The sequence below is a fragment of the Triturus cristatus genome, chromosome 9, assembly GCF_964204655.1.
Source record: "Triturus cristatus chromosome 9, aTriCri1.1, whole genome shotgun sequence".
Classification (NCBI taxonomy): Eukaryota; Metazoa; Chordata; class Amphibia; order Caudata; family Salamandridae; genus Triturus; species Triturus cristatus.
In genome coordinates, this window is record NC_140592.1 from 549,170,456 (window position 1) to 549,184,040 (window position 13,585).

General features: G+C 49.9%; 2 protein-coding genes across 12 annotated transcripts in view; one reads left to right on the forward strand and one right to left on the reverse strand.

The window, feature by feature from the left end:
* Nucleotides 1-13,585, reverse strand: part of SCYL1 (SCY1 like pseudokinase 1) — a 1,795,032-nt gene that overhangs the window by 830,696 nt on the left and 950,751 nt on the right. The gene's annotated exons all lie outside the window — the stretch shown is intronic.
* LOC146798268 (uncharacterized) overlaps nt 1-13,585 on the forward strand; it is a 63,600-nt gene that overhangs the window by 29,805 nt on the left and 20,210 nt on the right. The window contains exon 4 of one of the 6 annotated variants that reach the window (XM_085625550.1): nt 10,732-10,936. The exons of the other annotated variants lie outside the window; for them this stretch is intronic. Within the exon in view, the coding sequence (XP_085481676.1) occupies nt 10,732-10,797 (66 nt within the window). The 3' untranslated portion in view covers nt 10,798-10,936. Of the gene's footprint in view, nt 1-10,731; nt 10,937-13,585 lie in introns of those variants that run through there. 6 annotated transcript variants of the gene reach the window in all.

Below are 13,585 nucleotides of genomic sequence, written 5' to 3' on the forward strand. Positions count from 1 at the left end.
GGTGATGATGACATTGAGATGCATCGACTCTCAGCATCAAGTTACTTGTTCTTAGAAGTCGCGTTTATTAATGAATTACGTTCGTACTGATACGGGTTTCATTTCAGGAAAGAGCCTGCAAAAGGCATTGGTTGTAGAGCAAACACGACGCTTTCCAAATCACCCCACATGCTGCTGGATCATACAGCAGTCTGCTGAACCCTTACTGCATGCATTAACATAGTGACCCGAAATGCTAATTAACCATTAGGGCAACAATTTGCAATATGCTCACGCAGTTGTCTCCTTCAGTCTCGTCATTAACTCTTACCAGTGTCAGTCATATAGCAGTTGTGGAGAATATTTTAACATGCAAGAAGATAATGATAACAGTTTAAGGTTTCGATGGGTCATCTACGATGCCAGCTGGCACCAAACTGTGGGTGCCCCTTTATCCCAGGGTTGGGGATAGAGGTTCACAAATGCAGCAGTGTTTGGGTGTGTACCGACGCTCAGGGAAGTGAGGGACTCCTGGACATATAGTGGGCCGCTTCCTCCATGTAAAGACCCCTAGGATAAAGGTTGATGACCCAGCGGGTGCCAGCGAGGGCCCATGCATCATTTCAGTCCTTCTGACCTTGCTCACTTGTGCCCACTTCTCACAGCAACATGTTCCAGTCTTGTCTGTGCTCCACACATAGCATATGGAGAATGTTTTAAGTTCTGGGAAGACAGGTACATTTCAAAACCAAATTGAGATTTCGCCGCTGTATCAGGCGGTTGTTGGGATTTATCCGCCCACTGTACATGCTTGACTTAATATGAGGTTCTGCCCCTCAGACACAATCTTATTTGGTGTTACCCAACGTCTCTTGCCGTGAGGTACTGCGGAATCCTCAGGGCACTATGCACCCACCTGGGCCCGGTGCTGATGCCTGGGGCGGTCCGTGCATGTCATATTGTAATAATCAGACTAGTTCTTTGGAGGTGGGGCTACTCTTTATGTGCACAGAGATTCCACTGCTATTTCTGGCCTTGAATCCTGTTCCTGTATGTGGTTCAATAACAGTAATGATGTAGATTGTTTCTGTGAGAGACTCTAATCTCTAATTCCGGATTCATCTCCTACAGCTCCTTGATCTGAGAATGACTCCGTCCTGTAGAAGTATTGTGAAAAGAAGGAGCTGTCTGACTATACCTAGCAAAGAGCTTGACACAGTTTGGGTGTTTGCCTAAGCCAGGAAAATATCTAATATTCATCTCCTTGCTGGGGCACAGAAGAGTGTGGCATAAATGTATAGTGTTTTAGTTTGTTCAAAATACCCAGAGCCACCAATTGAGTTGTAGCTTACGTTTTGTTACTGTCTACTGACCAAGCATCAATTGATAATGAAACCTCTAATGAGTACAAACCGGGGGAAGTTTTCAACTTTTATATTTTTTTGAAATGTCAACAAAATTCTGAATTGAGGGATAGGTTGTCATTTTAACCACTCCGAATTCTGGGAAAATCTATAATGCCAATTAAATCTTAGGCTTTTTATATAAAAGACTGTTTTGCATACACTGATTTATAAGAGGAATCTAAAATATAGGGGCATTCAGTAATTAATAGCAGATGTGACACCGTTTTGCATTTCCTCACTACTTCTGATTAAACCAGTCCCCACACGTGTGTGGGCCTATCTTCCATGACTGGAAAAACGTGGAGTGACCGTGGAAGGCAAAAGAAAGAAGCCAGGCATTAGGTTGATTTTAGGGGGGACAGCTGGCATCTAGGAAAAAGTACCAACCACAGAAATTTCTGAAGACTACAGTTCCAGAGCAGTTCAGTTGGTGCGGCTTGTGTGGATGCCAGCACTTTTCTTACCCAGAATGCACTGCAAACATCAAGCACTGGTCAAAAACCAGAATTCCCTATATTTTCCTTGACGTAAAGTTATGACACAGCAAATGTCCCACCACCAAGTATTCCCATTCTTCTACATATAAAAAGCGTCCATCAGATGTTGGGTGGGCTTATGATAATGGACAAGAACAGGGCAAAACTGTAAACATCTGAAGTCAATGTGATCAGCACATAGTCAAAATATTGCCTATCCCTGTTTCATGTAATAGGCCCACCTACGTATGTGGGTTAGTCTTTCATCAGGAGAATTGTAGGAACGTTGATGTGTGGGACTTTTGAATTTTGGCAAAGGGTCTGGAGGAGTAGTCACGGAAACCATGAACATTTTTTTTTTTGTACCTCATACTTTGAAATTTGTAGTGCATTCTGGGATTCACATAACCTACATAAGGACTAGTTGCTTACCTGTAACTCCAGTACTCTTGTAGGGGTATTTCCGTGACAGTCATAATCATGTGAATAGTCCCGCCCATGTGCGTGGACCCCGGAGCACTTCATTAGATACATCTTCTTAAGTTGTCATCTTCTGCCTTTCTTCAGGAAGACCTGTATAGACACTTAAGAGATTAAAAGACAATAATGCAGCCTAATCAACTAGGCTACACTGGACATTACTTCGTCGTGAAGTGAAAATAAGATAGCCAGTTTTAACTTTAAAATTTAGCAATTGAGGGGCGTGGCCAAGATGGCGGGGTGAGCGGACGCTTCCTCCCGTAGCTCCTCCAGCCCGGCCAAGCTTGAGCCCTTTTCTTACGCTTTTCTCCCCCCGCTGAGGCTCAGCGTGTGAGAGGAGTGCGGCGGAGCACCTGGCGCGCACGTTGTTGTCGCTTTGGTTCGGATCGCCTCGGGGGAAGTCCCCCAAAAGTCCGATCGAGTTCGAGGAGCGACGGAGGGCCTGGGAGGCGGAGCGCATCGGAGTGCTGTCCGGGCGCCTCGGCTGGGCCTGGTGCTGAAAGCTGCGATCTGGAGGAAGTCTGGCCCGTCGCTCGACGGAGGGTGAAGGAGCTCTGCGGGCTGGGAACCGGCGGTGCGGACGACTTAGGACGGGTGCTTTGGCACTCAAACTTGTGTTGGCGACACTTCGCACTGTGTGGGCCCCTGTCCCTTGGCCGAAGTACGGCGGACTCTCTGTTGGGGTCGGACCATCTGGGCCCTTGCGTGTGCCAGACTGAAACCGGCGGTGGAACCTATCTGATTGCTGTGCGTTTAGGGGGCCCCGATGGTGTCGCCGGGCCTGGTCGTTCTGCCCTGCCCCGCCCCGCCGCCATTTTGTCCCCGAGGGATCAGTGGTGCTGGCCTTCACCGGAGCCCTTGCTGGTGGATGTATGTGACCGTCGCTGCTGCCGGGCTGACTCTCTGAGGGACGTGCTGATGAGGAGCCCCCCACTGTCGCTTCCATTGCTGTCTCGGATGGGCACCCACGGCTGGCGGTGACCGGACTGGACCGCCATCTTGTCGCCTGTGACGCAGCGATTCTGCTTGCGGGGGGCACCCCCACGTCGAGCGCTTGCCAGCGGCTGGGCATCCCTGGGGCGGCTGGACCTGTGCCCACCCGTCGACCGCAGTGTTTGCGATGACTGGAAGAGGCGGCTCGAAAAAGGGGGACCGCACCCTGCCGGACATGCTTGGCAGGGCCCAGCAACTGCGGGACAGAACACAGCCTTCGCCGGGGTCCTCCCGGGCCTCGGCGGATGTGACTGGGGGGGAGCCACCGGTCACGAGGTCCTTTATGGAAGAATTGTTTAGCTCCCTCAAAGAGGACTTCCAGACACTGAAGCGGGAAGTGGCCAGCGAGGTCCGGGAAGTGCGCAGGGAAGTGGAGGGCCTTGGCGAGCGCGTTGAAACGGTGGAGACGGAGGCCCAACGCCGGGATGAGGAGATGGTCCATCTTCAACAGGACGTTCTCCGCCTCCGGGAGCAGTGTGTTGGGCTCCAGGCCCACTCTGAGGACCTTGAGAACAGGTCACGGAGGAACAACATTCGAGTGCGTGGTGTGCCGTCTGCAGACGAGGGGTCCGATCTGGGGGGCTACCTGCGGGACCTGTTCCGAGAGATCCTGGGGGAAGCTGCGGACTTCCCTATTCGCATTGATAGGGCACATAGGGTCGGCCGGCAGCGCCAGTCATCGGCACCTCCACCGGATATTTTGGCTTTCCTGCCCGACTTCCCGCTGAAGGAGCGCATCATGACTGAGGCCCGCAGGAAACAGCCCCTGACTTTCCGGGAGCGGCCGGTGGCGCTTTATCAGGACCTCTCCGCCATCACGCTGCAGAAACGCAGGTCTTTCAGGATTGCCACTGACTTTTTGCGCGAACACGAGACGCCGTACTCTTGGGGACATCCCTTCCGCCTGATCTTCCGGTGGAATGGGGTGCTACATCAGCTACGCTCCTTGCAGGACATTTGTGGGGTCCTGGGGCTTACGGCGGCGGAGGAGGAAGGGGCTACACCGTCGTGGAGGCCCTCGGAGAGACGGAGCCGGCGGAGGTCGACGAGGCGACGATCGGCGGCCAGCGCAGGGCGTCCTGATTCCCCTACCATCAGGGCGGACATGGCTGACGCTTTGAGGGCGGCGGCCAGGGACTCGGCCGGCTCCACCGGCGTGGCCTTGACGGCCTAACACTCACTCCGGGGGAGATGCCTCTAGCTTCTTTCAATGCTGGGTATGGGGCGGGGGGGGTCGGGGGGGAGCGGATGGAGGTGAGTGGCTGGACGTCCACTTCGTTTTTTTCTACGGACTTGCCCGTTTTGGGGCTTGACTGGGACAATGGGGTGTTTAAGTTTGCGTTTGGCTAGTTGCCAGGGTTGTGTTTTGGGTGGGTGTAGGGGTTGTTCTGGGGATGGGGAGGTCCCGTCCGATGTCGTCCATGCCCACGCTTGGTCTGTTTTGGCTTGTCCCGCGCAGCTGCCCCGCGCGCCCCACCCGCTGATCCCCTGCCCATTACACGGCGTTCCTGATCCCCGAGAGGAATGTCGGCCCTAAAGGTAGTGACCCTTAATGTTCAGGGTCTGAATAACCCTGTGAAGCGCAGAGCGATCTTATCTCTGCTGGAGGGGGACGCAGGCGGACATTTGCCTCCTGCAGGAGACCCACTTATTGTCCCGGGATTGCCATAGGCTGCGCTCTGCTAAGTTCCCTACCCAGTTCTTCTCCTCGGCAGCGAACAAGACGGCGGGGGTAGCCATACTTCTAGCGAGCTCCTTTAGGGGGGAGGTTTTGTATAAGTGTGCTGAACAGAAGGGGAGGCTTCTTGCGTATCGCATGCGCTTAGGAGGCATAGCGTTTACAGTCGGCTCCGTTTATAGCCCAAATGACCACCAAGAGCGTTTCCTGGACTCCGTGTTGGTGGATGTCACTGCTTCTCCCGACCGCCACGTCATTTTGGGGGGAGACCTTAATATTGTCTTCGATTCGGTGATGGACAGGTCGGCGCAGCGTTCCCCGCAGACGGGGGAACTGTCCCAGGATGTGAAGGCCCGAATTGCGGACATGGACTTACACGACCTTTGGCGCTCCATGCACCCCACTGATAGGGACTACTCTTACTTTTCACACGCACACCGAACTTACTCACGGCTGGACTATCTTCTGGTGAGTGGACCGATGCGCGCCGCCGCCACAGCGGCGGACATTGGGGTCCTGACCCTGTCTGACCATTCACCAGTCGCCGGCGTTTTCAAGTGGCCGGCGGCCTCCCCCTCTAGGGGGGTGTGGCGCCTTCGGGATACCCTTTTACACAAAAAGTCTGTAGTGAAACGCATTGGGGAGGTCATACAGGCTTACTTAACTCACAATAGCAACACCGACACTTCACAAGCGACACAGTGGGCGGCATTGAAGGCAGTCCTCCGGGGGGAATTTATCTCCATCTCCTCAGCCGAAAATAAGGAGCGGCAACGGAAAAGGGACGAGCTGACCGTTCAGGTCCGGGAGCTTGAGCAGGTCCACCGCCGTACGGGAGCTCCAAGGGTGTGGAGGCAGTTGAAGGCTGCGAGGAAACTCCTGTCGGCACTGGATCTTGATAGGGCGGAGTATGCCGCCTTGCGCTTGAAGCATGCCTTTTACACTGGGGGGGACAAATGTGGTAAGCTCCTGGCACACCGGCTCCGGGTCACGCAGCAGCGTAGCGTCATGAAGGAACTGGTGGGTACGGACGGGGTGGTCGTTTCCGGGGACGCAGAGGTAGCGGAATCTTTCCGCGGCTTCTACGAGGCGCTGTATGCTGAGGAGCCCTCCTCGCCGCGGGATGCCGAAGACTATCTGGAGTCAGTGGCCCTTCCGGTGCTGGATCCTGCTCAGGCGGACCATCTGGAGCGGGATATCCATGTTGAGGAAGTGATTTCCGCTATCGCGCGGCTGAAGCATGGTAAGGCCCCGGGCCCGGACGGGTACACGTCTCTGTTTTATAAGACTTTTTGCACGGCTGTGGCCCCTGTCCTTACCCGGCTATTTAATTCCTTCTTCGACCCGGGAGCCATCCCACCGGATCTCCTGAGGGCGACGGTCTCGGTAATCCCGAAACCTGGGAAGGACCGGGCCTTCTGCGGTTCGTATCGACCCATTTCGCTTTTAAATGTCGACCTCAAGTTGTATACGGGGATTCTAGCGTCCAGGCTGGGTCCACACCTCCCCGGATTGGTGGAGGCGGACCAGGCTGGCTTTGTACCCGGCAGACAGACGGTTGACAATACCAAGCGGGTGACGCATCTTCTGGAGAAGGCCTCGCGGATCCCGGGGGAGCGGATGCTGCTGTCCGTTGATGCGGAGAAGGCCTTCGACAGAGTTCACTGGCCGTATCTCGAGCTGGTTCTCAAGAAACTGGGAATCGGTGATAAGTTCCGCACCATGGTATTCAACTGTTATAAGCATCCTTCAGCGTCGGTGCGGGTCAATGGGTGTAGCTCCGGTGGATTTGCTATCGAACGCGGCACGAGGCAGGGCTGCCCCCTCTCGCCGCTTTTGTTTGCCCTCTACATGGAGCCGTTTGCTCAGAGGATTCGCAACAACCCGGACGCTATTGGGGTCCAGATGGGCCAGTATGTCCACACGGTTAGTCTCTATGCGGACGATGTCCTGTTGACCTTGGATGACCCTAGGAGGTCGCTGCCTGCTTGCCTCCAGGAACTGGACGCCTTTGCACGTGTGGCCGGCTTCAAAATGAATATGAGCAAGTCGGTGGCGTTAGGTGTGTCCCTGGTTGCGGATACCAGGAGGGACCTTCAGCGACTCTTCCCCATGCAGTGGTCCTCGTCCACGGTGCCATACCTGGGGATTCTGCTGGCGCCCACATTACCGGAGATGGTTACGGCCAATTATACCTCCCTCAGCAGGAAGATCAAGGAGGAGCTTAGCCGCTGGAGCAAGGGCCTACTGTCCTGGCTGGGGCGAATCGCGGCGGTTAAGATGACGGTGTTGCCCCAGATACTGTATCTTTTCCGGGCCCTACCTCTCCAGCCCCCGGTGGGCTGGATACGACAAATGCAGGCTGACATCTCCCGCTTTGTCTGGCAGGGCCGCAAGCCACGAATGAAGAGGGTCCTCTCCACGCTTGCTCCGGAGGCGGGGGGTCTCGGTATTCCGGACCTCCGTAAGTACTTTCAGGCGGCGCAGCTGCGATATCTGGTGGAGTGGAGCAGGTGGGAGTCCGACAAACACTGGCTCTTTCAAGACCAGGCAGTGGCGGGCCGCACCTTACAAGAGGTTCCATTCTTGCGCCGCGCGCATCGCCCCCCTAACCTTTACGCCTCTTTTGTTACGCGGGTCCCCCTGAGGGTGTGGGATGCAGTCTGTGAGGCTCGGGGCCTCACCACCTTCCCTTCGCCGTTCACACCCATAGTGGGCAACCCGGACTTCTCCCCAGGGATGGAGCCGGGAGTTTTTACCCATTGGGTGCAGGCGGGCTGCAGGGCGCTCTTCCAGATCTATGGCCCGGAGGGCGTGATTCCTTTTCAGCAACTTCGCCAGGAATTCGGCCTGACGGAGCTGGATAGATTGCGCTACATGCAGATTCGGCATTGGGCCCTCCAGCCCCAGGTGCGTGATGCCGCTGCTCGTCAAATTACACCGTATGAGAGGTGGCTGGCTACCCGGACCTCCGACGCTAAGCTAATTACCGATCTGTACAAGTACCTACAACCCCCGCCGTTTCACTATTATAACCCGGGGAGGGAGCGCTGGCACAGAGAATTGGGTAGGACACTCAGCCACAAGGAATGGGACAAAATTGCGTATCGGGCGCGGCACTCTGCATATCATACGGGCCTTACGGAGACCTTTACTAAGGTGTCCACTTATTGGTACTACACCCCGGAGAGACTGTATGAAATGCATAAACACACTGACAAGGGGTGCTGGCGGGGTTGCGGGCAGGAGGGTACCCTCTCACACATTCTTTGGGATTGCCCCGTGCTGACCGCTTACTGGAAGGAAGTTTTGGACGAGGTGGATAAGCACTTTGGGATAGAGCTGCCGCGCTTCCCGGCGTATGTCCTGCTGGGCCTCCCCAATGACCTGATGTACCCATTGAAGTCCCGCAGGGGTAGGCAGATCGCGATTGCGCTGGGGTCTGCGGTCCAGAACATCCTTATCCACTGGCGCACCACCACTGTCCCCTCCATCACGGGTTGGTTGCATAGGCTTTGGCATGTGCTGGGAATGGAGAAGTTGTCGCTTACGGTGGCGGGGGAGATAGACCAATTTGAAGAGCTGTGGCAACCCTTTCTAGCGCTGCTGTCCACCGAATTCCGGGAGCTCACCTGTCCGAGGTATCTTAGGCTTCTCAGGCTGACGCCGCCGGTGATCCCGGCGGACTAGATCACATGTGAGACGGGGTCCTCGGGTGGGGGGGGGGGGGCGTGGCTTTTTGGGGCGGATAAATCTGGCGCGGGACCATAGGACGGGGGGGTTGGGGTATTGTTTTTTTTTTTTCTTTCCTTTCTTTACTGGGGGGATGGGGGATGGGGGGGTGGATTGTGCTTCGTTGAGTTGCTGCTGGCTTTCATTGCTCAGATTTGGGGTGTTGGATATGCACGCAGGGATCCCACGGATTGCATTTCTTGCCTTTCATTTACTGTGCTTTTCCTCTGGACCACCGAGCTATCCTTCGTCAACCCTCTTGAGTTGCACCTTTTTCTTTTATTGTATTATATGTACCCTAACCTCCTATCCCCCTCCCCCATGGTTTGTTTTGTTTCAATAAAAACGTTGTAAACATAAAATTTAGCAATTTGCTGAGTTTTACACATAGAAAACTCTCCTTCACAAATTCCTTTTTTCATGATAGAGATGAAAAGGAATGGATAGAGAAGCCCCCCATAGGCTGCCATTATGTATCTGCAAATGAATACTGTGCCTTTAAGAGTGTCCAGAGACCCCCAGTTTCCTATGATGCACAGCCAGAGGCAGCTACTTTCAGTTCTTTTTGATGGTGTAGAGTAGCAATGCCTGCTGAGTCCTGGGTACGTCTGTTTCTGCCACCGGGGAGGCAGGCGGGTTGCATATGACTATCATAGAAATACCCCTACAAGAGAACTGGAGTTACAGGTAAGAAACTACTCCTTCTCTTGTAGGGGATTTCCGTGTATAGTCATAATCATGTGAATATACTAGCAAGCCCATCTCAAAACAACACTCCAGTGGTGGAAAAAACAGAGAACAACCACACTATTGTGAAATTCGATTACGAAGCGAAGCCTGCCCAACCTGAGCATCTGCCCTAGCATCAGGGTCTAGGCAGTAGTGCTTCGTAAATGTATGGACTGACTTCCAAGTGGCAGCCTTACAAATTTCCGAAATAAGTACATTACGAAGTAAAGCTGCAGTAGCTGCTTTACCTCTGGTAGAGTGAGCCCTAGGCTTACTAACCAAAGTCTTGTTGGCTTTCTGATAACACAGCAGCTGAATACAGGAAACAATCCACCTAGAAATGGATTGTTTAGATGAAGCTAGACCAATTCGGACTGAGCCATAGTTTACAAATAACTGGTCTGATCTACTGATCTCCTTAGTCTTGCCCAAATAGAACTTCAAGACCCTCCTAACATCAAGAGAATGAAGCGACCTCTCAGCAGGAGAAGAGGGATTCTGAAAAAATGTAGGCAATGTAATAGTTTGGTTTACAGGTAACTCTGAAACTACTTTAGGTAGGAACTTAAGCGGAGTTCTCATAACTACCTTAGAATAATATAATCTAGGGGTAGGTAGTAATGCAGCTACTGCTGTAGCACTGGTATACGGCTTCTTATTTATATTGCTTTCACCCTATCTGCCATCTCCACTGATGCTTTAGTAATAAGGAAACACAACTCAGGCACATTAACTTATGCTCTGTAATTGCAAAACAAGGAAGACTAATGCTTTCAAAAGATGCCCTTTTATTTTGAAAAATGCTTTCAAAAGATGCACTTTTATTTTACATTGGTTTTGGTGGAGCAGGTAAAACGAAAATTTGTATACCTTCTCTATTTTGCATGAAAATACTAATTACGTAATCATTTTAATCACTAACCTGTATTAATTGTTTGAAGTGTTACTACTAATCAATTTTACACCTTGGTAAACACAAGATACATGTGGGTCTAAATGCTGATTGCATGGCTAATACTTCTATTAATTAACTGAGGTATGCACATTAATTGTAGAATGTGGTGGTATCGAAAATTTGCATGATTTATGTTGCTTTTGTGATGGTTTGTGCTCCTGGTATGACGAAATGGTGAGTATTATCGCTTTAAATGTTGCCATCAGCTAGGAACATACTAATATACAGGGGGATTAGTGTGGGTTTAACATTAGACTCTTCATTTCCGTGTATTAATTTCTTTTATGTTTGTTTTGCTTAAAGTTGGCATTTGGGCCTACTAGGCTGCAGTATTCAAAATGGAGTTCGGAAGTGGCCACTGTTCTGTGAGCACGATGTCTACTGCGCAGACTCGGATGGCTCTGAAGATCTCCAGGCGACCTCCGTTGTGGGCACCCTGTTCCTAGTCAAGGATAGGAACGTGGAGGATTGCCAGAACTTAGCTAATGTGAATGACAGGAAAAGACAATGGAGACCTGTATTCAGAGGTCTACATATTGTTACTTCGGAACTTTTCGCATGAGAACTGTACCAACTAAAGGATGACATATTCAATTCCCTGAGAACCAAAGAAAACCTGGGAACCTAGTCAAATATTTTAAATTTTGAGGGCTTAGCCAATCAGAGGCCTTCTACTCTTCAGTGATGTTGCTATTTATCTTAGAATTTATTATATAAGGGGAACTTTAGAGAGGGTGGGAGTGAATGTGTTCCGAATTGCCGTTGGTGACTGCTAATGAGGAGGATCGATTTGTTAACACGATTGCCTGGTCTATTTGATACCTTTGGGACTGTGTCGTGCCGAGCGAAAAGAACTTTCCCGGACTCATTTGGGTCTTAACCTGCATTTGACTGAGCGATTTTACCAGAAGGGATTATTGATTTGTGTAGGGCTGATGGGTTTTCGGGAAATAGTCACCAGTGTCGAGATTTAGGTAAATATAATTGTTATGCAAATTGTGCCAAATTATTCATTGAAGACCGATCTGATTAAGTACTGACTATGCCAACAAATGAGAATTAATTAGATAAACTAAACATTGATAAACAAAAAATGAGTTTGTGATTCTTTTAATAAGGTATTGATTGATCAAAGGTTCCGAAGCTTTAATGTGTTTTAGCTGGTTCTAAATCACCATCAACAAGTCCAACTAATTGGTCCATCGACCAAGTGGTGGAGTGCCTTGATGTTAAAGTTAGGATTTTATAAGTGTGATGTATAGTATGTATATAATGTACAATATTTCCTTCTATAGGTAATAAGGTAACCCCCCACATGTCCAGCGCCTCTTTCCCTCCTGTGCGCAGATTTGGGTGAGACGTATGAGTGTTGGTGTTATGGGCCCCACCAATAAATGCGCGTGTGAATGAGTTAGCGTGATGACGGGTCTCTGACGCAGGGAGGATATGTAAATTTGCCCTTTTCCCGCTGGAGCAGTTTTTCTGGTAGCAGAGTTATGGTTTTATTGTATTGGTTTGGTGATTATTGATGATTGATTGTTGATTTATGTTCTAACATTCTATGTTGAGTCGTGTCGCGTTTTAAGTTGTTTTTGAAGACTTCCGGGATGTAGGAAGTTGGATGCCCTGTAGGTACAAGGGAAAACCGTGTGGCAAGTGAAGTCGCACGGTGTATTGTCTGGTTGCCCTGTAGGTACATAGGGAAAACGTGTGGCAAGTGAAGTCGCACGACACATTGTCTGGTTTCGAGTTGGTAACATCGTTGTGCGTTATCGTTAGGGACAGTTCTGTGTGAAAGTGCGTGAGTTCAATAGCAACAGGTTCTCTCGTGAAACTCTGACCTTAATTCTCAGGAGCATTGTAGTCTCCACATGTGTTTTATCCCCAGAGAAACGGTTAGCCTTTTTGCTTGTTAGAAGGGTAAAGAAGAGGGATGTGCTACTTTATTGGCGAAACGGAATAATTCTGAGGTAGGGTAAGCGCTGCCTACTTGAAATACAGAATTCCTGTGTAAATGAACAAAACTATCTCTTTGGTTTAGCGAAACAGGCAATGGTGGTGTTTTTTATGTCGTTACTAACAGATGTTTGATTGAAGAGAACGTAAGAGAATTTTGCCGATAAATTTTGTAAAGGAGGCGTCAGCAGAAGCAGGAATAGCGAGACTAGCTGACGTCAGAAAGACCGTGCTGGGATTGGTCAGTCATAGAGAGACGAAGTGTTCACGGATTGGTGCGCTGGTGTACGCCGCACTAGGAGTGGAGAATTGACAGTGTGACGTAGACGCTCATTCTACAATTAATATGCATGCCACAGTTAATTAATAGAATTATTAGCCATGCAATCAGCATTTAGACCCACATGTATCTTGTGTTTACCAAGGTGTAAAATTGATTAGTAGTAACACTTCAAACAATTAATACAGGGTAGTGATTAAAATGATTATGTAATTAGTATTTTCATGCAAAATAGAGAAGGTATACAAATTTTCGTTTTACCTGCTCCACCAATCCCCCCTTTGGTGATTTTTAATATCACCACAAATCCCACTAAATTTCAGTTAAAATTTATGGAAATGAATTCAGTTCTCTTACATTTGGTTACGTCACATCATTGTTTCCCCAATCTCATCCTCTTGCTTTCTAATACATATTTTCCCTCCATTCTTCTAATTCTATATCTCCTCTTTCTCGGTCTCTTGTTTCTTTCTCCCTTTTCTTTGCCACTTTTCTTTTTATTTTATTTTGTAATTTTCTTCTTTTTATACATACGCATCCTAGTCTTAAAATCAATATTAGTGTTTCCACACAAGTCACTGGCATTAGAATCTTACCTACAAATGAACTACCTATTTTGATTAAGAAGCTTTTTATAGTAGAAAATCATTTACCAATCTTTTCCCAAACACTTTCAACCTCCCGTGGAACAATTTCCTTATGCAAATCTGTTATATTCTTAATATATTTCTTTAAATTTGTATTCTCGTCAGGAATGTAAGTACAACAATGGTGTACTTTCAGCATTCCACAGACTCCTTCCTCTTTGGCCATAATGATATCAAGGGCAAGTCGATTTTGCATCACCATAGCTCTCATGGCAACCATTTCGGTATTCACCAGTAAGAATCCTCCAGCAGGGGGAGGAGCCTAGCGCGCAAC